Here is a 26,966-nt window from a genome sequence, read left to right as displayed (position 1 = left end):
CAATAAGTTATTGCACATTTTAAAGTAACTAAGAGTATAATTAGAATGTTCACAACACAAAAAAATGATGAATGCTTGAGGTGATGGATATCCCATTTACCCTAATGTGATTATTACACATTGTATGCCCGTATGAAAATATCTCACGTAACCCACAAACACATATACTGTGTACCCATAAAAATTAAAAATCAAAAAAATTTTTTAAGTTAATTGTGAAGTTAAACCTAGTGCCATTTATAGGTTTTAGCTGAAAATTACTTTTAAAAAAATTTATTAAAAGGGAGAAAACTATTATACATTCATTAATTCAACAAATACACATTGAATACTTATAACATGTTAGGCTCTAGACACAGAAGGATAAAAAGACATTAAAAAAACAGTCCAGACAATTGAGCAAGCAATGACACAGGTGATAAACACTGACAGAGATGGAGAAAACTTATTGACGGATAAAGAGGAGGCCATGAAAGGCTGGGGAGAATTGGGGAGGGGTATTCAGCTGCACACAGAGCATACATCCATATCCGTCAGCAAGTAAGTCTCTATCTCAGGAGAGAACTGAGGCTCCGGGAGAGGCTGAGATCACCCAGGGGACAAGAGTTTGGAAAAAAGCTTGCAGGGCAACCAATTAAAGGAAGGGGGAGCCCATAAAATGCAGCAGACTCTTCCAACTTAGAGACATTAGGGGACAACCGGGGTGTCAATGGACCCACCAGGGGATTAACTAAGGCACATATGAAGAAATGAGGGATACTGAGAAGGGATAAATCACAAAATTTAGAGGACACAGACTTGTAAACCGTGTTATGGAGTTTGAACCTAATACTAAGGACAATGAACAGGCACTGTAAAGGAGTGTCACAGTCTGTTCTAGTGTCCCAAAAGATAGCTCTAACATATGGAGAGGGGATCATACAAAAGAAAAATCCAGTTAGGAGGTTACTGCAGAAAGGAAAAGGCAGGAAAGAGAAAAATCCACTTAGAAGATTACTGCTGGATCTGATGTACAGTAGCACCCTCTTTTTTTTTTGAGAAGGGTCTCGCTCTTGTTACCCAGACTGGAGTGCAATGGCGCAATCTCGGCTCACTGCTACCTCCGCCTTCTGGGTTCAAGCAATTCTTCTGCCTCAGTCTCCCGAGTAGCTGGGATTACAGGCACGTGCCACCATGCCCAGCTAATTTCTTGTATCTTTAGTAGAGACGGGATTTCACCATGTTGACCAGCATGGTCTCGATCTCTTGACCTCGTGATCCACCCGCCTCGGCCTCCCAAAGTGCTGGGATTATAGGCATGAGCCACCGAGCCTGGCCTAGTAGCACCCTCTTATCCATGGTTTCACTTCCCACAGTCACAGTTATCTGTGGTCAACCACAGTCTGAAAAGAGATGACCTAGACAGACAGAGACAGAAAGAGATGGAGACAGACAGACTGCAGGGGGAGGGACTGAGGGAGGGGGAGGGGGAGGGGGAGGTAAAGAGACCACATTCACATATTTTTATTATTGTACAGTCATCCCTCTGTATATGCAGGGGATTGGTTACAGGACCCCCAACATACACCAAAATCCACCCATATTCAAGGCCTGCAGTTGGCTCTGTGCAACTCCAGTATACAAAAAGGTGGCCCTCTGTATAGGCAGGTGGATTTCTGATCTACACTTGGTTGAAAACACGCTGCAAATTTTGGCCTACATTTGGTTGAAAACAACCTGCATATATGTAGACCCACGTGGTTCAAACCCACGCTGTTCAAAGGTTAATTGTATATTGTTATCATTGTTTCATTTCTATTGTTCTTAATCTCTTACGGCGCCCAATTTATATTAAACTTCATCATAGGTATGTATAGGAAAAACATAGTATATATATGATTCAGTACTATCAGCAGTTTCAGTCATCCACTGGGGGTCTTAAGACATATCCCCCTGTGAGCAAGGAGGAACAACTGTGTAAGAATGACTCCTCTGCTGTTGCTTTGAAGAGACGGTAGTGTGCTTGTCACTGGAGCAGGGGGTAGGGAGGGATGAATAAGCTTTGGAGAAAATAAGCTCGATTTTGGATACACTGAAACTCAGGTGCCTGTGAAATATGTACTGCTGCTGTACACTCTCCATTTGCATATAATGGCCCAGGTCATGGTACATCTGTTTCTTTAGCAAATGAAGCCAAGGAGGAGAAAAGATCACCGAGGCAGCAGAGAGGGAATATGGCAGATGATATCGGAATGTAGACAACCTTTCAGGTGGTTTAGCCGTCAACAGGAACCAACAGATAAGGTGGTAGCTCAAACTAAGCAAAGCCAAAGACTGTTCTTTTTACAAATGGCAGACTAAAATGATTAACTGCTGCTGAAAAGGAGCCAGCACAAGAAAGGTTAAAGGACAGAGGAAAGGGAGAACTAAAAGGATGTAGTCTCAAGGGAAGGAGAGAGTGGCCTTTGAAACAAAGAACAGTCTCTGATAGGAAGAAGGACACACCTTCCTACTTTATTGGGAGGGAAAGAGGAAAAGGATTTGGGATGCAGATACCTTCATAGCTAGAAAGCTAGGAAGTACAGGGAGTTCTTATCCAAGGGGTTCTGTGATCTCTGTTAAGTAGGAAGTTAAGTCCTCTGCTAAGTGTGAGGGAAGAGGGAGAGAAATGGGGAGAGGGAGGAGATTGGAAAAGGGCTGTCATGATCCTATGGTAGAACAGGAGACGTAGCTGACTGGTGAAATGCAGAAAAACTATTGAAAGCCTGAAAGACCAGGGTAAAGCTAGTGATCTAGTCATGCTACAGGTTATGGAAATAGCAAAGATGACTATGGCAAGATTTAATAAAAACTTACAGAAAAAGTTCCCTAAACCTCTCATCAACAAAATATTTAGTTTTTGGGCTAAGTAAAATGAAAACCAAAATAATATAAAAATTAATTTCAAAGAAACCATGCTACAAAAACAGTAATAATACCTTAGCAAAAAATTAAACAGGTAACACTTTAAAAAGTGCTATAGGCTGGGCACAGTGGCTCACACCTTTAATCTTAGCACTTTGGAGGCCGAGCTGGGCAGATCACGTGAGGTTGGGAGTTCAAGACCAGCCTGGCCAATATGGTAAAACCCTGTCTCTACTAAAAAATCTTTAAAAAATTAGCTGGGTGTGGTGGCGCACACCTGTAGTCGCAGCTACTCAGGAGGCTGAGGCAGGAGAATCACTGGAACCCAGGAGGCAGAGGTTGCAGTGAGTCAAGATCACACCCTTGCACTCCTGCATGGCAGTGCACGACACTGCTTGGGAGGCTGAGGCAGAATTGTTTGAACCAGGGAGGCAGAAGTTGCAGTGAGCTGAGATGGCACCACTGCACTCCTGCTTAGGTGACAGAGTGAGACTGTCTCAAAAAGAAAAAAAAAAAAGAAGGTCATGTGAATGTGAAGACAGCTATGTGACAATGGAAGCAGAAAATGGAGTGATGCATCTATAAGCCAAGGATTGCCAGCAGCCACCAGGAGCTGAGAGGTAAGGACAGATCCTTTCCCAGAGCCTCGTTCTCACACTTCTGGCCTCCAGAACTGTGAGAGAAGACACTTCTGTTGTTTGAAGCTCCTGGTTTGTGGTGATTTGTTATGGCAGCCACAGGAAACAAATCTAATGACTGGTCACCTGCTGCATTATCATTTACATTTTGAGATGCCACCAATCTGACAGAATTGTAATTACAGGATAAACTTGTGAAAGATAAAAACACAGCATTTTAACCCAAATCTTTGAAGTGAGATTGAATCATGTAAAAGCACAAGATTAAAAGAACACAATTTTAACGGAAACAAAAACCTTGCCTACCGATACCCCCTTTTGGTGAGAAACTAAGCTTAGTAAATCATGAGGCGCAGATTGTTAGAACTGTAAAAGTACTTCATCTGCCGCCTCTGTGAGCAGCCTTTATGCATCAGACACCAGTATGAGTGGGATTATGGAATCATGGGCTGAGAACTGTGGGAAAAGAAAGTAGTAAACTCAGCATATTCCTTCAAAACAAAGATCCGATAATAAATTAACGATCCTCTGGCAATTCTAACTCTCATGCCACTCAATACTTTGACAAGGAAGACACAGAAACAGAATGGCACAAATGTTCAGCATCTGTCCAAAGTTTCCCACAGCTAACACAGGGCAGAACAGGGGCTGGATCACCAGTTTCCTGAGTATTTATTCAAATGTGAATTTGCCATACCTTTTAAGGAAAGTGCCAGAATACATGATAAGCAGAATACATGTCTAGGATAAACTGAAATCTGCATTTGCCTTAAACCAGAAAAGTATTAGAGCAGCAAATGTGACCGAGTGAGGACAATCACTCCCTACCCCATACGCACATCTGCTTAGGTACCCTCTCACTACAGCTCACCCCTTGGACTTGCTCTGGCCAAAAGGACACTAGCAAACACCATCCAAGCAAAGACTTAAAGAGTGCTTGTGCACTGACAATTGCTCTCTTGCCCTCTTGCCACTCTGCAATCCTGTGATACATGAACAAGCCCAGGGTAGCCTGCTAGTTGAGGAAACGCCACAGGAAGCAGAGAGAGAGCTGGCCAGCCAAGGGCCCAGAAATGTGAGTACAGTAAAGAGCAGCCAGCCCAGCAGTGGACCAAAATGAATAAGCCTATTCAGGAACAGTAAAAATGCCACCAGAGCCCAACCTCAAACAGCCAAACTGCAGAATTGTGAGCTAAGTTAAATAAGTCACTAAGGTTTGTGGTGATTTTGCATAAAGCAAAACTCAACTATCAACTAATAGGCCAGATCTAATTCTTTTTCCTTTTTGAGACAGGGTCTTGATCTGTCACCTAGGCTGGAGTGCAGTGGTGTGATCATGGCTCACAGTAGACTTGGCCTCATGGGCTCACATGATCTCCCCAACTCAGCCTTCTGAGTAGCTGGGACTAAAGACGTGCATCACCATGCCCAGCTAATTATTTTTTTAATTTTTCTTTGTAGAGATGAGGTCTTTCTATGTTGCCCAGACTGGTCTCGAACTCCTGGGCTCAAGTGATCCTTCTGTCTCAGCCTCCCAGAGTGCTGGAATTACAGGTGTGAGCCACCACACCAGGCCATAACTCTTTTATATTACCAATAAAACTTTGTATTCGGCTGGGCATGGTGGCTCATGCTGTAATCCCAACACTTTGGGAGGCTGAGGCAGGTAAATCACTTAAAGACAGGAGTTTGAGGCCAGCCGGGCCAACAAGGTAAAGCCCCATCTCTACTAAAAATACAAAAATTAGGCTGAGCGCCATGGCTCACGCTTGTAATCCCAGCCCTTTGGGAGGCCAAGGCTGGCGGATCACTTGAGGTCGGGAGTTCGAGACCAGCCTGACCAACATGGAGAAACCCCATCCCAAATTAAAAAAAAAAAATACAAAAATTAGCCCAACGTGGTGGCATACAACTGCAGTCCCAGCTACTTGGGAGGCTGAGGCAGGAAAATCGCTTGAACCTGGGAGGCAGAGGTTGCAGTAAGCTGAGATCATGCCACTTTAGCCTGAGCGACAGAGTAAGAGTAAGAGTAAGACTATCTCAAGAAAAAAAAAAAAAAACCCAAACAAACAAAAAACTCTTGATAAGCAACTTATTTGACCCTTGCAAGATGTCTTAATGATCACCATTTTCAATGGTGCATTATTTTTCATGAAGTGGAGAGAGTATGTTAGATCCCACATTTTTTTTCCCTGGCCTAGCTAGCTGGAACCCTCCTATACCTACTAAGTTCAGAACAGTTTATTAAAATGCTAAAGCTCAAAAAAAATTCTCCTCTTATTTTATTATTATTATTTTGAGATGAAGTCTGGTTTTGTCACCTAGGCGGAAGTGCAGCGTCACGATCTCAGCTCACTGCCACCTCTGCTTCCTGGGTTCAAGTAATTCTCTGCCTCAGCCTCCCAAGTAGCTGGAATTACAGGTACCCACCACCATGCCCAACTAATTTTTTTTTTTTTGTATTTTTAGTAGAGACGGGGATTCACCATCTTGGCCAGGCTGGTCTTGAACTCCTGACCTTATGATCTACATGGCTTGGCCTCCCAAAGTGCCAGGAATACAGGTGTGAGCCACCGCGGCCAGCCAACATTCTCCTCTTCACAGCATCATTCCTCCAACTTGCTCTCGCCAGTCAAGAAATAAGTAGCACATGTCAGTAAAACATATCCTCACACATAAAATAATCCATAATTTTAAAAACATGTTATACCTGCAGTATTGCAGAAAGGCAGCTTTCAGCAACTTGATTTTATCTTCCTGGGCTATAGTTTCATTCTTTGGAGTGGTCTCAAAAACCATACTCTGCAAAATAACAAAGTAAAGTTTAGAGAAAGGTATCTGAATATTCTTAATTATTGGACTAAAAACTGCACCCAACTTATGATAGCAATTCTGCATATACACAAACTGTTTACCATATTGTCTGGACCAGGGATGTCCAATCATTTGGCTTCCTTGGCCCACACTGGAAGAAATATTGTCCTGGTCCACACATAAAATACACTAACATTAATGATAGCTGACTGGCTGGGTATGGTGGCTCACCTTTGTAATCCCAGCACTTTGGGAGGCTGAGGCAGGCAGATCATGACGTCAGGAGTTCAAAACCAGCCTGGTCAATATGGTGAAACCCCATCTTTACTAAAAAACACAAAAATTAGCCGGGCGTAGTGGAGTGGCGTGAGCCTGTAGTCCCAGCTACTGGGGAGGCTGAGGCAGGAGAATCGCTGGACCCCAGGAGGCAGAGGTTGCAGTGAGCTGAGATCATGCCATTGCACTTCAGCTTGGGAGACAGAGCAAGACTCTGCCTCAAAAAAAAGAAAAGGGGCAGCTAATGAGTTAAAAAAAAAAACAAACTCCTGTTTCAACAAAGTTTACAAATGTGTGTTCGACTGCATTCAAAGCCATCCTGGGCTGCATGTGACCCATGAGTCATGGGTTGAACAAGCTTAGACTAAACCCATTATTCATACACTTATTGAAACACTATAAATAGCATCAAATGATCAACCAAAGTCATAGAGAAAAGGCATAGTTATTCAGGGATTATGTTGTAAGTAAAATAATTTGGAAATTTCATCATAATTAACAGAATTTTTTTATAGGTTTGCTCTTATACAACTCATCACAGTGTATACTACTAAGTATAATGGTTGATTACAAGTTTAAACAAGAATTTAGAAAAATTTTAAAGAAATAGAATACTGTAAAATAGCTTCAGAAGGTATAACAGTATTACAATAACAATATTACAAAATAATCAAATTATTAATCCTTTTTGTGAAAATAAAAAAAGTAAAAAATTGTTACTTTCCTTTAAAACTGTACTCAATCACTTTAATTTTGAATTAGAGGTAGTCTATGTATTTCATACACTATTCAAGTGGAAATTACCCCAAACAGTATTAATTGCTTTTAGTCTTCCGTAAAAGAATGATAAAAATCTTATGGCTGGAATATTTCAGGTTTCAAGATAACGGAAAAAAAATTGGTATTTTTTACCTGGCTATTCCTCTCAAAAAATCATCCCCGAATAAAAAGAAACAAAAATACAAGCTCCATGGAAATATCTGTGATACTAACTACAACAAAGGGAGACAGAAAGCAGAAGGAATGGGAAGTGGCAGCAATGACAGATGAGGCCACCTGTGCATGGTGCAGGGGACAGGTCCTGAGGATTTGGGGACAATGGAAAAGGGAAGCTCTGGGATGATAGCTGTGCAGATGGACAGGTTCTGGAGACTTGACTTTGGGAAAAACTACACTGAGGGGCACGCTACACAACTCCTGGAGTGTGTGAAAAGATGAAGCCACAAATGAAAGCAAAGTAAGCAAATATAAAATGAGGTCATTATACACTCCAAGAGTCACACAAAGTTGTATAATAAATGTAATGAGTATATTACTTGCTCAGCAAACCATAAGCAATATTCACATAGTCATTACAATGGAAAAAAATTTATGTTTGACTGATAAAGGCAGAGGAAAGAGTGTAAGGCAACTCAAAACCTCATTTTCTATAGTAGAAAATCAATAGATGAATCAGAAGACACAAACATATGTATATTACTTAGTAATTTGGAGAAAAATGCCAAAATAAATCACTAAAAGGCTTAAAAGTAATTGCTTCAGGCAAAGAGGGCAGAAGGGATGCGGAAGATAAAAAGAACTAATGTCTGCATCATAAATCTTTGAAAACTGCCTCAGTTTTGGAACGTTTTGTATAACATATTCTGATAAAAATAAAAATTAGGCTGGGCACCATGGCTCCACACCTATAACCCCAGCACTTTGGGAGGCTGAGGTGGGAGGATGCTTGAGACCAGGAGTTTGAGACCAGCCTAGGCAACACAGGGAAATCCTGTCTCTACAAAAAATAAAACATTAGCCGGTGAGACAGCCAGCATCTGTACTTCTAGCTATGTGGGAGGCTAAGAGAGGAGGACTGCTTGATCCCAGGAGGTTGAGATGAGGCTGCAGTGAGGTGATTATGCCACTGCACTCCAGCATGGGCAACAGAGTGAGACTCTTATCTCAAAAACAAAACAAAACCAAACCAAAAAAAATAGGCACCTACTGGGAAGTCTGAGGCATGAGGATTGCTTGAGGCCAGGAGTTTGAGGCTACAGTGAGCTACAATTGTGCCACTGCACTCTAGCGTGGGTGACAGCGTGAGACCCTATCTCTAAAAAATGAGATCCTATCTCTCTCTTTTTTTTCTGAGATGGAGTTTTGCTCTTATTGCAATCTGGGCTCACTGCAACCTCCACTTCCTGGGTTCACACGATGCTCCTGCCTCAATCTCCTGAGTAGCTGGGCTTACAGGTGTGCACTACCACGTCCAGGTAATTTTTGTATTTTTAGTAAAGATGAGATTTTGCCATGTTGGCCAGGCTGGTCTCGAACTCCTGACCTCAGGTGATCTGCCCACTGCGGCCTCCCAAAGTGCTGGGATTACAGAGGTGAGCCACTGTGCCCGGCCAAGACCCTGTCTCTAAGAAATCAATAACATAAAAATTTTTAAATCTTGTAGAATCACATTACCACATTGTTTGGTCCAGCAACTGAAGATGCTAAGGAATCTTCCAGGTCTTCTGCCAATATGGACACATTTTCCCTTGAAGTAATAGACACTAGTCCACTGTTTCTAGAAAAAATGATAGGAACACCACCAAAGGCACCAGCACCTAAAACACTATCTCCTAAAAGACAAAAAAAAACAGAGTCAAATACATCTAACAACAACAAAAATGCTTTGTAAAATCTACCACCCTAAAAAAACAATCTTGATGATATATCGAGCACGTTTTTTTCCTTTACAATATTATTCCTACTTCAAACTTATCCTTTAAATCCCAGAATCAAATGTTGAGAACCAGCTACTATTTGAAGAAGCAGACTGTGTCCCTTCAGGTTTAAGGACAATAAAAATTAGCCTTGCCAGAGAACAGTCAGTCTAGTAAGCCAAAAAAAAAAAAAAAAATTTATTCATTCTGCAAAACTCAGAATAAGGGCTTTTTCAATCCTGTGGAGTTCTCTTGCTTAATTCTGTCTTTAACTTATCACATCAGTTAACGGGGATTTAACAAAAAGAAAAGGTGACACCAACGTGGCCGAGAGAAGCCAGCACCGGAATGCAGCTCCCAGCGAATGAGACGCAGAGGGCTGGAGGACTTCACGATTCCAAACAAGGTGCCAGGATCGTGTCTGTGGGACTGACAAGGCACTGAAAATAGGCCCAGGGACGTGCAGCCAGCTTGGAGGGTCGGGAGACTTAACCCCCTCGGTGCTCCGTTTCAGATCCTGTGCTTACCTCATCCCTCCTGCAACCCACGGTCCACGAGATCCCTGCCAGATGGTGGGGCACCGTGGGTAGTCCATGCAAATCTGAGCAGCCCCTACCACCAGGCGGGGCAAGCTGTTGCAGGGACCTGGGTGGGAGTTTGTACTAACGCCAGCAGGACGGACAATCCCACAGAGGGAGGCAGAGTTGAAAGCAGGGAAACAGACCATAAGGCCTGGCAGGCCTACCTTCACAGAACTCAAACTGAAGCCCTTGCTAGAGAGCTTGGCAGCAAATACACCAGCTTGACCCCAACCAGAAAGATCCAGCTGGGGAAGGAGAGACTCCATGGGGAAGGCGGGGCCAATCTCACCTGCAAACAAACTCCAGGTTAGGACCACCCATCCAACAACCTGACTGAACTCAAGAGGCCGAGCAACGCCCTCTACAAGCCAAAAAATGATACAACTCCAACCTCAACAGAAAAAAAAAAACGCCCACTCAGAGAATCATCCTGAAATCACCAACTTCAAAGATTAAAGGGGGATTCGAAGATGAGAAAAAAAGGATGGAACCATCAAAGAACAGAACATCTCTTCTCCTCCCAGGGATCACAACTACTCATCATCAAGGGAACAAAAAAAGACAGAATGAATCTGATGAATCAACAGAAGCAGGCTTCAGAAGATGGGTAATAATAAACTTCTCTGAATTAAAAGACCATGTTCTATCCCAATGCAAAGAAACTAAGAACCCTGAAAAAGGTTAGACGAAATGCTAACTGGAATAACCAGCTTAGAGAAAAACATAAATGACTTGGTGGAGCTGAAAAACACAGCACTAGAACTTCTCAAGGCATATACAAGTTTCAACAGCTGAATCAATCAGGCAGAAGAAAGGATATCAGAGACAGAAGATCAAATCAATGAAATAAAATGAGAAGGCAAGATTAGAGAAAAAAAGAGTGGGAAAAAAATGAACAAAGTTTCCAAGAACTATGGGATTATGTGAAAAACCCTAATCTACACTTGATGGGCATACCTGAATATGATGGGGAGAATGAATCCAAGTTGGAAAACATTCTTCAAGATATTATCCAAGAGAACTTTCCCAACCTAATAAGGCAGGCCAACATTCAAATCCAGGAAATACAGAGACCACAAAGATATTCCTCAAGAAGAGCAACCCCAAGGCACATAGTTGTCAGATTCAGTAGGGTTGAAATGAAGAAAAAAATCCTAAGGGCAGCCAGAGGGAAAGGTCGAATCACCCACAAAGGAAACACCATCAGACTCACAGCGCATCTCTTGGCAGAAACACTGCAAGCTAGAAGGTAGTGGGGGCCAATATTCAACATCCTTAAAGAAAAGAACTTTCAACCCAGAATTTCATATCCAGCCAAACTAAGCTTCAAAAGTGAAGGAGAAATAAAATCCCTTATGGACAATCAATTGCTGAGAGATTTCATTGCTACAAGACCTGGCTTACAAGAACTACTGAAGGAAGTACTAAACAGAGAAAGGAACAACCAGTATCAGTCACTGCAAAAACATACCAAATGGTAAAGAATAAGGACAAAATGGGCTGGGTTCGGTGGCTCAAGCCTGTGATCCCAGCACTTTGGGAGGCGGAGGCGGGTGGATCATGAGGTCAAGAGATCGAGACCATTCTGGTCAACCTGGTGAAACCCCGTCTCTACTAAAAATACAAAAAATTAGCTGGGCATGGTGGCATATGCCTGTAATCCCAGCTACTCAGGAGGCTGACGTAGGAGAATTGCCTGAACCCAGGAGGTGGAGGTTGCAGTGAGCCGAGATCACGCCACTGCACTCCAGCCTGGGTAACAAGAGTGAAACTCCATCTCAAAAAAAAAAAAAAAAAAATAAGGACACAATGAAGGAGCCATGTCAATTAACAGGCAAAACAACCAGCCAGTAACAAAATGGCAGGATCAAATTCAAACATAACAATATTAACGTTGAATGTAAATGGCCTAAATGCCCCAATCAAAAGACACAGACTGGCAAACTGGATAAAGAGTCAAGACCCATCAGTGTGCTGTATTCAGGAGATCCATCTCAAATGCAAAGACTCACATAAAATCAAAATAAATGGATTCTTTTTTGGTCGATTTACCAAAAAAAAGAAGATTTACCAAGCAAATGGAGAGCCAAAAAAAGCAGGGTTAGCAATCCTAGTCTCTGATGAAATGGACTTTAAACCAAAAAAGATCAAAAGAGACAAAGAAGGGCATTATATGATGGTAAAAGGATCAATGCAACAATAAGAGCTAACTATCCTAAATATTTATGCACCCAATGCAGGAGCACCCAAATACATAAAGCAAGTTTTTAAAGACCTATAAAGAGACTTAGACTTCTGCACAATTATAGTGGGAGCCTTTAACATTCCACTGACAATATTGGACAGATCAAGGAGACAGAAAGTCAACAAGAATATCCAGGACTTGAACACAGATCTGGACTAAGTGGACCTAACAGACATTTACAGGACATTCTACCCCAAATCCACAGAATATACATTCTTCTCAGCACCACATTGCACTTACTCCAAAATTGACCACATAATTGGAAGTAAATCACTCCTCAGCAAATGCAAAAGAATGGAAATCATAACAAACAGTCTCTCAGACCACAGCACAATCAAATTAGAACTCAGGATTAAGAAAAGCACTCAAAACTGTACAACCACATGGAAACTGAACAACTTGCTCTTGAATGGCAAATGGATAAACAATGAAATGAAGGCAGAAATAAAAATGTGCTTTGAAACCAACGAGAATGACAATACAACATACCAGATCCTACAGGACACATTTAAAGCAGTGTCTAGAGGGAAATTTATAGCAATAAATGCCCACATGAGAAACAAGGAAAGATCTAAAATTGACACCCTATCATCAAAATTGAAAGAGCTAGAGAAGCAAGGTCAAAAAAAAAAAAAAAATCTCAAAAGCAAGCAGAAGACAAGAAATAACTAAGATCAGAGCAGAACTGAAGAAGATAGACAAAAAACCCTTCGGAATGATCCAAGATGGCTGATCGCTAACATCTCGGGATTGCAGCTCCCAATGAAAGCTCAGAGAATGAGAGGATGCCACACTTTCAGACAATTTTGGTTGCTCACGGAGCAGAAGACTCCCAGTGGAGGAGCTCCATGGGTCGCCAGCGCAACTCTTGTGGCCGGCACAGCGGTTTCGCCAGCACCTCGGCACGGCAGCTCTTGGTGCAGAGTAAACGGGACTGGTTCCCCTTCAGACTGAGGTTTGGAGCTCCGGGAAGGCAGAGTCACCTATTACAGACTCAAAAAGGAAGCCAGACTGGAGATTCCCGGGCAGAAAAGCACCATCAGTCTTCACGCCGCTGTTTTGGCCAGTGCAGTGGGTTGCTCGTATTTTGGCCCTGGGAATTAACAACTTGGACGTCCACTCAGAGACCTAATTTGAAAGTTGGTAATTATAAAGACCACAGGTGGATAAATTTACAATGATGGTTAGAAACCAGTGTAAAAAGGCTGAGAATACTCAAAATCAGAATGCCTCTCCCTCTAAAGAGGATCACAGATCCTCATCAACAAGGGAACAAGACTTGATGGAGAACGAGCACATCCCATTAACAGAATCAGGCTTCAGAAGATGGATAATAAGAAACTTCTGTGAGCCCAATGTAAAGAAACTAAGAACTTTGAAAAAAGGTTTGATGAAATCCTAATGAGAATAGACAACTTAGGAACATAAGTGAATTAATGGAACTGAAGAATACAATACAGGAACTCCGAGAAGTATGCAAAGGTTTAAACACTCGAATTGCTCAAGCAGAAGAAAGGATATCAGAGGTCGAAGTCCAACTTAATGAAATAAAACGAGAAGACAAGATTAGAGGAAAAAGGATAAAAAGGAATGAACAAAGTCTCCAAGAAATGTGGGACTATGTGAAAAGACCAAATTTACGTTTGATAGGTGTACCTGAATGCAACGGAGAGAATGAATCCAATCTGAAAAATATTCTTCAGGAAAATTTTCCTAACCTAGCAAAGCAGGACAATATTCAACCCCAGGTAATACAGAGAACACCACAAAGATATTCCTCAAGAAGAGCAACCCCAAGGCACATAATCATTAGATTCACCAGGGTTGAAATGAAGGAGAAAATACTAAGGGCAGCCAGAGAGAAAGGTCGGGTTACCCACAAAGGCAAGCCTATCAGACTTACAGCAGATCTCTCAGTGGAAACTCTACAAGCCAGAAGAGAGTGGGGGCCAATATTCAACATCCTCAAAGTACAGAACTTTTAGCCCAGAATTTCATATCCAGCCAAACTAAGCTTCACAACTGAAGGAAAAATAAAATCTTTTATAAACAAGCAAGTACTCAGAGATTTTATTACCACCAGGCCTGCTTTACAAGAGCTTCTTAAAGAAGCATTACACATAGAAAGAAACAACCAGTATTAGCCTTTCTAAAAATATACCAAAAAGTAAAGAGCATCAACATAAAGAAGAATTTACATCAACGAATGGATAAAACAGCCAGTTAACATCAAATGGCAGTAATCCTAAATTTAAATCGACTAAATCCCCCAATCAAAAGATACAGCCAAAACCCAACGGCATGTTACATCCAGACCCATTTCACATGCAAGGATACACAAAGACTCAAAACAAAGGGATGGAGAAAGATTTACCAACCAAATGGAGAGCAAAAATAAATAAATAAATAAAAAGCAGGAGTTGCAATTCTCGTATCGGATAAAATAGATTTTAAAGCAACAAAGATATAGTGGTAAAAGGATCAATGCAACAACAAGAGCAAATGATCCTAACACCCAGATACATAGACTTAGACTCAATGAGACAGAAAATTAATAAGGATATCAAGGACTTAAACTCACATCTGGAACAAATAAACTTAATAAATATTTATAGAGCTCTCCACTTTAAATACACAAAATATACATTCTTGTCAATACCACATCACACCTACTCATAGGTTTAAATGAAATATTGATTGGCCATTATTAATACCCATTTTTTTAGAATAAAGTAACATTTCTGTTCTCGCTCCCTCTTTTTCTTCCTCTCCTTCACTCCTTTATATTTCCTTCTCTCAAAAAAAGAAAAGAAAAGAAAAAAAACCTTCAAGAAAATCAATAAATCCAGGAGCTGGTTTTTTGAAAAGATCAACAAAATAGACCAACAGCTAGACTAATAAAAAAGAAAAGAGAAAAGACTCAAATAGATGTAATAAAAAAATGATAAAGGGGAGATCACCACCGACTCCTCGGAAATACAAACTACCATCAGAGATTACTACAAACAACTCTATGCAAATAAACCAGTAAATCTGGAAGAAATGGATAAATTCCTGGACACTTGCACACGCCCAAGACTAAGCCAAGAGGAAACTGAAACCCTGAATAGACCAATAACAAGGTCTGAAGTTGAGGCAGCAATTAATGGCCTACCAACCAAAAAAAAGTCCAGGTCCATGGGCAGATCACGAGGTCAAGAGATCGAGACCATCCTGGCCATGGTGAAACCCCGTTGCTACTAAAAATACAAAAATTAGCTGGGCGTGGTGGTACACGCCTGTGGTCCCAGCTACTCGGGAAGCTGAGGCAGAAGAATCACTTGAACCCAGGAGGTGGAGGTTGCAGTGAGCCGAGACTGCACCACTGCACTCCAGCCTGGCAACAGAGCAAGACTGCATCTCAAAAAAAAAAAAAAAAAAAAAAGTCCAGGTCCAAACAGGTTCACAGCTGAATTCTACCAGACATACAAAGAGGAGCTAGTACCATTCTTGTTGAAACTATTCCAAACAATACAAAAAAGGGAATCCTCCCTAACTGTTTCTATGAGACCAACATCATCCTGATACCAAAATCTGGCAGAGACACAACTGAAAAAGAAAACTACAGGCCAATATCCATGATGAACACTGATGTAAAAATCTTCAATAAAATACTGGCAAACCGAATCCAACAACACATCAAAAAGCTTATCCACCACTAACAAGTAGGCTTCATCCCAGGGATGCAAGGTTGGTTCAACTTATGCAAATCTATAAACAAATTCACCACATAAACAGATCCAAAGACAAAAACCACATGATTATCTCAACAGATGCAGAGGCCTTTGACAATATTCAACAGCCCTTTATGCTAAAAACTCTCAATAAACTAGGTATCAATGGAATGTATCTCAAAACAATAAAAGCTATTTATGACAAACCCACAGCCAATATCATGCTGAATGGGCAAAAATTAGAAGCATTCCTTTTAAAACCCAGCACTAGACAAGGATGCCCTCTCTCACCACTCCTCTTCAATATAGTATTGGAAGTTTTAGGCAGGGCAATTTGGCAAGAAAAAGAAATAAAGGGCATTCAATTAGGAAAGGAGGAAGTCAAATTGTCCCTATTTTCAGACAACATGATTGTATAGTTAGAAGACCCCATCGTCTCAGCCCAAAACCTCCTTAAGCTGATAAGCAACTTTGGCAAAATCTCAGGATATAAAATCAATGTGCAGAAATCACAAGCATCCCTATACACCAATAATAGACAAACAGAGAGCCAAATCATGAGTGAACTCCCATTTACAATTGCTATAAAGAAAATAAAATACCTAGGAATACATTTAACAAAGGAGATAAAAGATCTCTTCAAGGAGCACTATAAACCACTGAACAAGGAAATGAGAGAGGACACAAACAGATGGAAAAGCATTCCATGCTCATGGTTAGGAAGAATCAATATCATGAAAATGGCCACACTGCCTAAAGTAATTTATAGATTCAATGCTATCCTCATCAAGCTACCATTGACCTTTGTCACAGAACTGGAAAAGAACACTTTAAACTCCATATGGTAACAAAAGAGAGCCTGCATAGCCAAGACAATCCTAAGCAAAAAGAATAAAGCTGTAGGCATCACACTACCTGACTTCAAATTATACTACAAGGCTACAGTAATCAAAACAGCATGTTACTGGTACTAAAACTGAGATATAGACCAATGGAACAGAACAGAGGCCTCGGAAGCAACGCCACACATCTACAACCATCTGATCTTTGACAAACCTGACAAAAACAAGCAATGGGGAAAGGATTCCCTGTTTAATAAATGGTGTTGGGAAAATTGGCTAGCCATATGCAGGAAGCTGAAACTGGACCCCTTCCTTACACCTTATACAAAAATTAACTCCAGATGGATTAAAGATTTAAACATAAGAACTAACACCATAAAAACCCTAGAAGAAAACCTAGGCAAAACCATTCAGGACATAGGCACAGGAAAGGACTTATGACTAAAATACCGAAAGCAATGGCAACAAAAGCCAAAATAGACAAATGGGACTTAACTAAACTTATTAGCTTCTGCACAGCAAAAGAAACAATCATTAGAGTAAACAGGCAACCAACAGAATGGGAAAAAATTTTCACAATCTACCTATCTGACAAAGGGCTAATATCCAGAATCTACAAAGAACTAAAGCAGATTTACAAGAAAAACAAACAAACCCATTCAAAAGTAGGCAAAGGATATGAACAGACACATTTCAAAAGAAGACATATATGAGGCCAACAAACATATGAAATAATGCTCATCATCACTGGTCATTAGAGAAATGCAAATCAAAACCACATTGAGATACCATCTCACATCAGTTAGAATAGCGATCATTAAAAAATCTGGAGACAACAGATGCTGGAGAGGATGTGGAGAAATAGGAACACTTTTGCACTGTTGGTGGGAGTGTAACTTAGTTCAACCATTGCGGAAGATAGTGTGGCTATTCCTCAAGGATCTAGAAATAGAAATACCATGTGACCCAGCAATTCCATTACTGGGTATATACCCAAAGGATTATAAATCATTCTATCATAAAGACACATGTACATGTATGTTCACTGTGGCGCTGTTTATGATAGCAAAGACCTGGAACCAACCCAAATGCCCATCAATGATAGACTGGACAAAAAAAAATGTGGCACATATACACCACGGAATACTATGCAGCCATAAAAAACGATGAGTTCATGTCCTTAATAGAGACATGGATGAACCTAAAAACCATCATTCTCAGCAAACTGACACAAGAACAGAAAACCAAATACCACGTTTTCACTCATAGACAGGTGATGAACAATGAGAACACTTGGGCACAGGAAAGGGAACAACACTCACAGGGCTAGGTTGGGGAGGGAGAGGGGAGGGGGACAGCAGGTCGGGGGGTAGGTAGGATGGGGAGGGATAACACCGGGAGAAAAGCCTGATGTAGGCGACAGGGGCGGTGGGGGGAGCAGGGAGGCGGTTAGGGGGAATGATGGAGACAGCAAACCACCATGGCATGTATGTACCTATGCAACAATCCTGCAGGATACAGGACGTACACATGTACCCCAAAGCCCAGATACAATTAAAAAAAGAAAGAAAGAAAGAAGTCTAAGCCTACCTAGTGCCTTAGTAACTCCCTACCCACCTAGTCAAGGTTCCTGTGCTGGGACTAGGAAACCTGGGTTCCAATTATGCTGTTGCCTTCCTGGACTCTGTCCTCTACCCATCCTCTTCAGCTAAATATCTGCTTGGCTTCCCCTCAACCCTGACCAACCGCCCTGCATGAGTCCAGCACCTGTGGCTCTTTTTATCCAGGGGTGTGGAAAAGTTAGAGCATCAACTCAGAATAAGTCACTTTTACTAACTAGGAATAAGTAAATTACTTATCGTAGCATTAGTTCTTTCCTTCTTGGCATCCTCTCCTGAAACCAGTGTTACTATTTTTGCCTACAAATATAATAGTTTGGGAACTCTAGTACCCTTTTGGTTTTTTAGTAGGGTTGTGGCGTCAGCCGCTAAAGTTGTGGTATGAAATGTCTTAGTAACATTTGAAGGCAGGATGCTTGAAGAGACACTCATGGAAAAAGAAAAAAAGACTCAGAATGATTAATGAGCTCACTAACCATGCTTTCTAAAACTGCTACCATACCTTGTGCATTAAAGACAATTTTCTCCTGGGGAAGAGAAAATCTCCCAGTTCCTGTGGAGCACACATAGATAGTACTTTCGTTATACAGACATGCAGTCTGGTTTGAAAAGTTTGGGATCATCAGCTGACACAAAACCAGGTCTTCAGACTGAAAGTTAAATTTAAGATTATATTTAACAAGAAGTGAAACAAAACTATTTGTATAATTTTTAAAATTCATTTTTGTACATTATTTCATAAAAATGATAAAATAATTCACCAATTCTCTTAGTAAAAATCTAAAAACTACCCATGAGATGATTTACATACAGAGTAAGTTTATAAACGTCAAGTAGACATATATTTTGTTGACTTGCTTATAATTTTATTGTTATTATTATTATTGAAACAGAGTCCCACTCTGTTGCCCAGGCTGGAGTACAGTGGCGCAATCTTAGTTCACTGCAACCTCTGCCTCCCAGGTTCAAGTGATCCTCCCGCCTCAGTCTCCTGAGTAGCTGGGATTACAGGTGCACACCACCACAACCGGCTAATTTTTTTGTATTTTTACTAGAGATGGGGTTTCACCATGTTGGCCAGGCTGCTCTTGAACTCCTGACCTCAGGTGATCCACCCACCTCAGTTTCCCAAAGTTCTGGGATTACAGGCGTGCCACCACACCTAGCCTCATTTGTTAATTTCTAAAATTAGCAAATTTTGAAAACATTTTCACGATGATGACTATAACTAGAAGCCCATGACAAATTAAATAGAGAAATTAAAGCACTAATTCATTATATTATTTAAGAATCGGCAATTTTTATAAATGATCCCTGGTAAACATTTTGGTTCTTAATTCCAAGATATTAATAAGAATACTTAGTTAATTTGTTTACATATAAAATCAGAGGCAGAAATAGAAATCTCATTAAGTGACAAAATTAGAATATGCTAAAAATAATAAGCTGTTATTAAAGAAGTAATTTTACAGAAACATTAAATGCGAGGTCCTAGAATTTTTTTTAATCCTCAAATTCTCTTTATAGCCTTCTGCCCTGCCTGAATTTTTTTCTAGCATGTTTTCCTCGCATAATCAGAACACATGATAAGGTTTATTTCTGTTTGACATAAAAGAACAAGTTAAAAGGTTTTCTTACAGGATTCAATTAAACAAGCCATGTTAAGAAGAAAGATTTTTTTTTTTAAGTAAGGATTTAAGCCAGGAACGGTGGTATTAACACCTGTAATCCCACTACTTGAGAGGGCTGCTTGAGCCCAAGAGTTGGAGGCTACCGAGTACCATGATGGACTTGTGAGTATCACTGTACTCCAGTCCAAGCCACACAGCAAGATCCTATCTCTTTAAAAAAATAAACAATGATTTCATAGAATTAGGTACTATATAAGATTAAATAAAATGAATTTACAAATATTCAGGTTTCTCATCATGAATATCACAGTTATTAAACTTGTTTAATTGCTATTAATGAACTTAAAATTAGAAAGCCTGTCTTTCAGTTGTTTACAAGAACTTTGATGAGTATTTAACACTGCTGAATACAAATGTAATCTTGCTTTGGGTAAAAAGGGGGATTTTTATATGACATACAGGACTCTAAGCCAAACCCTAATTCCTCCCAGCTTTCTTTCTTACTTTCTTTTCCTTTTTCTCTTTTTTTAGGATGGGGTCTCACAACGTTGCCTAAGCTGGAATGCAGTGGTTCTTCACAGGTGTGAACGTGGCACACAACAGCCTCAAACTCCTGGGCTCAAGTTATCTTCCTGCCTCAGCCTTTTGAGCAGCTGGGACTACAGGCATGTACTCATCATCCCCAGCTTGGTTTCTTCCTTATTTTCACCCTGAAATTAATAATCAGTACCTTCTTTCTACTTAATAATCTTCTAACTCTTCAAAGATCTACAGCAGAAGAAACAAATTGCTTTCTGCTAGTTGCTTCCATTCTCATTTATCTTTAGCCAAAACTGAGCAAAAGAACAAGTCTGAGATGGCAAAGAAAATGCAACAATGTCTAAAAACAAGCTACTTTAAAATATTTCCAAGCCCTGCGGACAAAATCTCTCAAGAAATTTGACGCTGAAATGGGCCAGGCGTGGTGGCTCATGCCTATAATCCCAATACTTTGGAAGGCCAAGGCAGGTGAATCGCTTGAGGTCAGGAGTTTGAGACCATCCTGGCCAACACAGTGAAACCCCGTCTCTACTAAAAATACAAAAATTAGTTGGGCATGGTGGTATACGCCTGCAGTCCCAGCTACTCGGGAGGCCGAGGCAGGAGAACTGCTTGAACCCAGGAGGGGAGGTGGAGGTTGCAGTGAACTAAGATCGAGCCACTGCACTCCAGCCTGGGTGACAGAGCAAAATTCTGTCTCTAAATAAATAAATAAATTTGACCCTGAAATGGTTAGAAAAATACTCAACATATTATTGCTACTTTATAATTTAACTTATAAATATACATCTTACCTGAAAAGGTGGATTATATTGAGTGACTTCTACAGTAACTGCATCTGACATTTGGCAACCAGTATCTTCTACTGTTATCAGAGAGTAATAGATGAGACATGGTTTGTCTGCTGGGTGCCATGCTGCTGCCAAAATCACCAGCCCATCACTAATCAATACAAAAGAAAGAGGGATAAAGCCTATCTAAAAAACAACTCAGCAGCTTCCTATAAAATTAAACATATGCTTACCATATAACCTAGCAATTCCACTTGTGGATACCTACCCAAGAGAAAAGTAAAAAACAAAAAACCAATAGCTATGTTCACACAAAAACCTGTGCACAAATGACTGTAGTGGCTTTATTCATAATTCCTAAAACTGAAAACAACCCAATGTCTTCCACTTGCTGAATAAACTGTGGCATATCCATACAAAGGAACACTATTCAGTATAAAAAAAAATTACCGAATGAATTTCAAATGTATTATGCTGGGTAACAGAAGCCAGATTCAAAAGGCTTTACACTGTATGTTCCATTTTTATGGCATTAAGCAAAAGACAAAACTACAGGGACAGAAACCACATCAGTGGTCTCCAGGGGATAGGGGTGATGGAGGGGTTGATTACAGAAAGGCACAAGGGAATCTGGGGGGGAAACTGTTCTGTACTGATTATTGTGGTTAAATGACTAAACTATATATCTGTCAAAATTTGTAAAATTAGGGCCAGGTACGGTGACTCGCATATGTAATCCCAGCACTTTGGGATGCCAAAGTGGGCAGACCACTTGAGATCAGGAGCTCAAGACCAGCCTGGACAACATGGCGAAACCCTGTCTCTACAAAAACACAAAAATTAGCAAGGCATGGTGGCACACACCTAAAGTCCCAGCTACTTGGGAGGCTGAGGCAGAATTGCTTGAACCCAGGAGGCAAAGGTTGCAGTGAGCTTAGATTGCACCACTGCACTCCAGCCTGGGTGACAGAGTGACACTGCATCTTAAAAAAACCAAACACTGTAGAATTATACACTAAAGAGGGTAACTTTTACTCTACATAAATTATAGTTCAATAAACCTGACTTTAAAAAAAGATTTAAAAAAAAAAAATCTGAACCAGGAATTGGCAAGTACAGCCCTCCAGAGAAATTGAACCCAGGCCGGGAGCGGTGGCTCAAGCCTGTAATCCCAGCACTTTGGGAAGCCAAGGCAGGTGGATCATGAGGTCAAGAGATCGAGACCATCCTGGTCAACCTGGCGAAACCCCGTCTCTACTAAAAATACAAAAAAATGAGCTGGGCATGGTGGCGCGTGCCTGTAATCCCAGCTACTCAGGAGGCTGAGGCAGGAGAATTGCCTGAACCCAGGAGGCGGAGGTTGCGGTGAGCCAAGATCGCGCCATTGCACTCCAGCCTGGGTAACAAGAGCGAAACTCCGTCTCAAAAAAAAAAAAAAAAAAAAAAGAAATTGAGCCCAGACTAGTTTTTATAAAGTTTTGTTGGAAGGCAATCATACCCATCCATTTATGTATTTTCTAGGGATGTTTCATGATACCATTGGTGAAATAGAGTAGCTGCAATAAAGACTACATGGCCCCCGAAGCCTAAAACAGTTACTTTTGACCTTTTCTGGAAAAGGTTTGCCAATCCCTGACCTACTCAGTTATTTAAAGCTTACTTGCTTTTTTCCAGAGGAAAAACATTAAATGGAAAAATTTTTATGGCCAGGCACGACGGCTCACACCAAAGTGTTGGGAGCCAACACTTCGGGAGGCTGAGATGGGAGGATCATTTGAGCCCAAGAGTACAATACCAGCCTGGGCAACATTGTGAGATACTATTATCTCTTAAAAAACATTTAAAAGGCTAGGTGTGGTGGTTCACATCTGTAACTCCAGCACTTTAGGAGGCCGAGGTGGGCAGATCACTTGAGGTCAGGAGTTCAAGACCAGCCTGGCCAACATGGCAAAATCCCATCTCTACTAAAAATTAGCCCAGCATGGTGGTGTGTGCCTGTAATCTCAGCTACTCAAGAGGCTGAGGCATGATAATCACTTGAACCCAGGATGCAGAGGTCGCAATGAGCCAAGACTGCACCAGTGCATTCCAGCCTGGGCAACAGTATTAGACTCTAACTCAAAAAATATAAAAATAATTTTTGGCCAGGCACAGTGGCTTATGTGTTTAACCCAAGCACTTTGGGAGAGGCTGAAGCAGGAGGATTGCTTGAGCTCAGTAGTTCAAGACCAGCCAGGGTAACCCCGTCTCTAATGTTGAAAAATATACATATATATTTTTAAAATTGTTTAAATCATCAGTTATAGAAATTTCAAACTGGTGTATATGTAAAAACCAACCATTTTGTATCATACTTTGTTTTTTGAGATGGAGTCTCACTCTGTCGCCCAGGCTTGAGTGGAATGGTGCGATCTCAGCTCACTGCAACCTCCACCTCCCAGGTCCTGGTTCAAACAATTCTCCTACCTCAGCCTCCCAAGTAGTTGGGATTACAGGCGCGAGCAACCATGCCCAGCTAACTTTTGTATTTTTTAGTAGAGATGGGGTTTCACCATGTTGGCCAGTCTGGTCTTGAACTTCTGATCTCATGATCCACCCGCCTTGGCCTCCCAAAGTGCTGGGATTACAGGCGTGAGCTACTGCACCTGGCCCCATTTTGCATCTTAAAGCTTATTTGTCCCTTAAGTCTAGCAAAACTATTGCTCCCAATAAGAAATTAAATGGTTTCTATTCTAGCTCTTCTAAAACATCTAGTACTAATAACTAGCAACTTTCATTTAGGTCTTAGAAATAAGGAAAGGGTGGTAAGAACCCTCTACTAACAACTAAAAATAAGAAACCAAGCAAGTAACTAATGACATGACACTTAAATGCAAGCAATCCAAGCATGGTTCTCATTTTCCTTCATGGTTCTCTTCCCCAGCTCCCCAAACATTAACACTTCTGCTTGGACTCTTGAAAGGAATTCAAGAATATTGGTCCACATTATTCTAAGTGAAGTAACTCAGGAATGTAAAACCAAATATCATACTATGTCACTTACAAGGGGGAGCTAAGCTATGAGGACACAAAGGCATAAGAATGGCATAATGGACTCTGGGGACTTGAAGGGTGGAAGGAGGGTGAGGGATAAAAGACTACACACTGGCTACAGTATACACTGCTCGGGTGACAGGTGCACTAAAGTTTCAGAAATCACCACTAAAGAACTAACTCATGTAACTAAAAACCAGCTGTACTTCAAAAACTATTGAAATAAAAATCAATTAAAAAAAAAAAGAATATCAGCCCAAACTTGTGACATGTTGGGTGTCTCTCTTTTTTTCTCTCTCTCTCTCATGCCCAGGCTGGCCTCAAATTCCCAGCCTCAAGTGAGCCTCCTGCTTGATCAGTAAGTTTTTATGTGAATATATCCAAAATAATGAAGGTTAAAAAAAAATTCCAAATTTTGTATCTAAAATGAAGATATCTAAAATTTGTATTAGTAATCATCTAGTAAAATAATTTATTAATTTTTGTTTTATTGCCTTAGAAACAAAATCTTGCTCTGTTGCCCAGGTAGAGTGCGGTGGTGGAATCATAGATCACTGCAGCCTTGGTCTCCTGGGCTCAAGTGATCCTCCCGCCTCAGCCTCCTGAATAGCTGGGACTATGGTGCAGACCATCAGCCCAGATAAATTTTTATTTTTATTTGTGTGGAGACAAGGTCTCGTTTTGTTGCCCAGGTGATCTTGAACTACTAGCTTCAAGCAATCCTCCTGTCTTGGCTTCCCAAAGTGCTGGGATTATAGGCATAAGCCACCCAGCCTGGCCAAGTAATTTATAAACCTATTCACTGAAATTATAAGCCCAGATCGCAGCTCTGGCCAAATGGACAACAAATCAGAAAGTGTGAATGACTATGAGGAAGACAAACAAACACTACTCTCAAAATAAAGAAACCCATCCATATGAGGAATTCTCTGTACAGTTCTGATCACAAGACCTCACGGAAGTAAGAGAGTACTAACTAGATCATTTAGAGTAAAGGAGGAGAGGAAGGTCAAGAGGGTGAGGGCTGCACCTCACAGGGATCCCACTGGTCAGCATGACAACACTGGGGAAGAAGAGTCCTGGGTGGACCCTGCATAGCAATTCCTGAGCATGCTTCTCATTCTCAACCCCATGCCTCCAGTTCTGAAAATTATGTGAAAAATGTCTGCACTATATGCCCACAGTGGGCTGTCCTAAATTTCCAAAAGTCTGGTAAAGACAAACAGGTAAACTGTATTTAAAATACTGGCTGGGCGCGGTGGCTCACGCCTATAATCCCAGCACTTTGGGAGGCCGAGATGGGTGGATCACAAGGTCAAGAGATCGAGACCATCCTGGTCAACATGGTGAAACCCCATCTCTAAAAATACAAAAATTAGCTGGGCATGGTGGCATGCCTATAGTCCCAGCTACTCGAGAGGCTGAGGCAGGAGAATTGCTTGAACCCAGGAGACAGAGGTTGCGGTGAGCCAAGATCGTGCCATTGTATTCCAGCCTGGGTAACAAGAGCGAAACTGTCTAAAAAAAAAAAAAAAAAAAGAAAAAGAAAAAAGAAGAAAATGCTTACAGAAATCAAACAAGTACTATTACTTTTACCTCTTTGATAGCTTTTGTAAGGTTTTCAGAGACTGTAAAGGACCCTACTAATAGTCTCAATAGCCCTAGAAAGAGAAAAATTACACAAAGTGGTACAACTGCAATATCCCTCAAAGGAACAAGTAGAATTTGTTCTACTTAACCAAAACATGTAACAAGAACATTAAAAATTAAAACTCATAAAACATATTCTTTAATTTCTGAGAAGTTATCTTCGAAAGGATTACTAGTTATATATTTGTATTCACTATGAGCAATGTTACAAATGGTTTTTAAGTTCCATGTGACCTTCAGCATTAAAGTTAAATAATAACATGGGTAATTAGCTTTACCAGACTAAGCCGGGATCCTATGTACCACTTGGGGCACTGTTTCTAAGAGGAAATTTACTCTGAGTATGAACTCTGATGAAGTTCTAAGCTGTGCTACCAAGACAAAACCTTACCTCATCCTTTACTCAGCACAGCCACAAATGTAGGCCTAAAGCTCCTTGAGCAACACAAGGAGGGTGGGAAACATGTGCCTAATACCTCTAATAAGAGCAATGACAGCATGGGGCACACACGACAGTGGGCAATGACAGGATCTCAGGCATCTCTTGGCAGTGAAGAAGAGAAACTCTAGCTGTAAGCACAGAAAAGCTATGTCTCTAACTAATGAGACACCAAGGTAAGAATATACCATTTAAGGCTGAAAAATGCCTCGATTTCCCAAATGAACTAGGATCACTTGATAAACAACAGCAAAACCATTCAGTAAGGCTTAATAGACAGTATGAGAAGATAAGCACTGAAAGAACAGGGTGGGCACTGTGGCTCACACTTGTAATCCCAGTATTTTGGGACACCGAGGCAGGAGGACTGCTTGAACCCAGGAGTTCAAGACCAGCCTGGGCAACATGGTGAGACCCTATCTCTACAAAAAAATTTTAAAAATCAAGCAGGTGTGGTGGCACATGTCTGTAATCCCAGGTACAAGGGAGGCTGAGGAAGGAGGATTACTTTAGCCCAGAAGGTCATGGCTACAGTGAGCTATCATGGCACCACCATATCATGGTGACAGAGTGAG

The 26,966-nt window shown here is 41.0% G+C and overlaps 1 protein-coding gene across 1 annotated transcript in view; it reads right to left on the bottom strand.

Moving 5' to 3' along the window:
* Window positions 1-26,966, bottom strand: part of NUP133 (nucleoporin 133) — a 76,935-nt gene that overhangs the window by 35,354 nt on the left and 14,615 nt on the right. The window contains exons 9-12 of the mRNA XM_002760571.7: window positions 21,273-21,420; window positions 18,810-18,957; window positions 9,066-9,223; window positions 6,232-6,323 (exon numbers count right to left, since the gene is read on the bottom strand). Of these exons, the coding sequence (XP_002760617.4) occupies window positions 6,232-6,323; window positions 9,066-9,223; window positions 18,810-18,957; window positions 21,273-21,420 (546 nt within the window). The remainder of the gene's footprint in view (window positions 1-6,231; window positions 6,324-9,065; window positions 9,224-18,809; window positions 18,958-21,272; window positions 21,421-26,966) is intronic.

The sequence above is a fragment of the Callithrix jacchus genome, chromosome 19 (genome assembly GCF_049354715.1).
Source record: "Callithrix jacchus isolate 240 chromosome 19, calJac240_pri, whole genome shotgun sequence".
Classification (NCBI taxonomy): Eukaryota; Metazoa; Chordata; class Mammalia; order Primates; family Cebidae; genus Callithrix; species Callithrix jacchus.
This window is presented reverse-complemented; position numbering and strand designations above follow the sequence as displayed.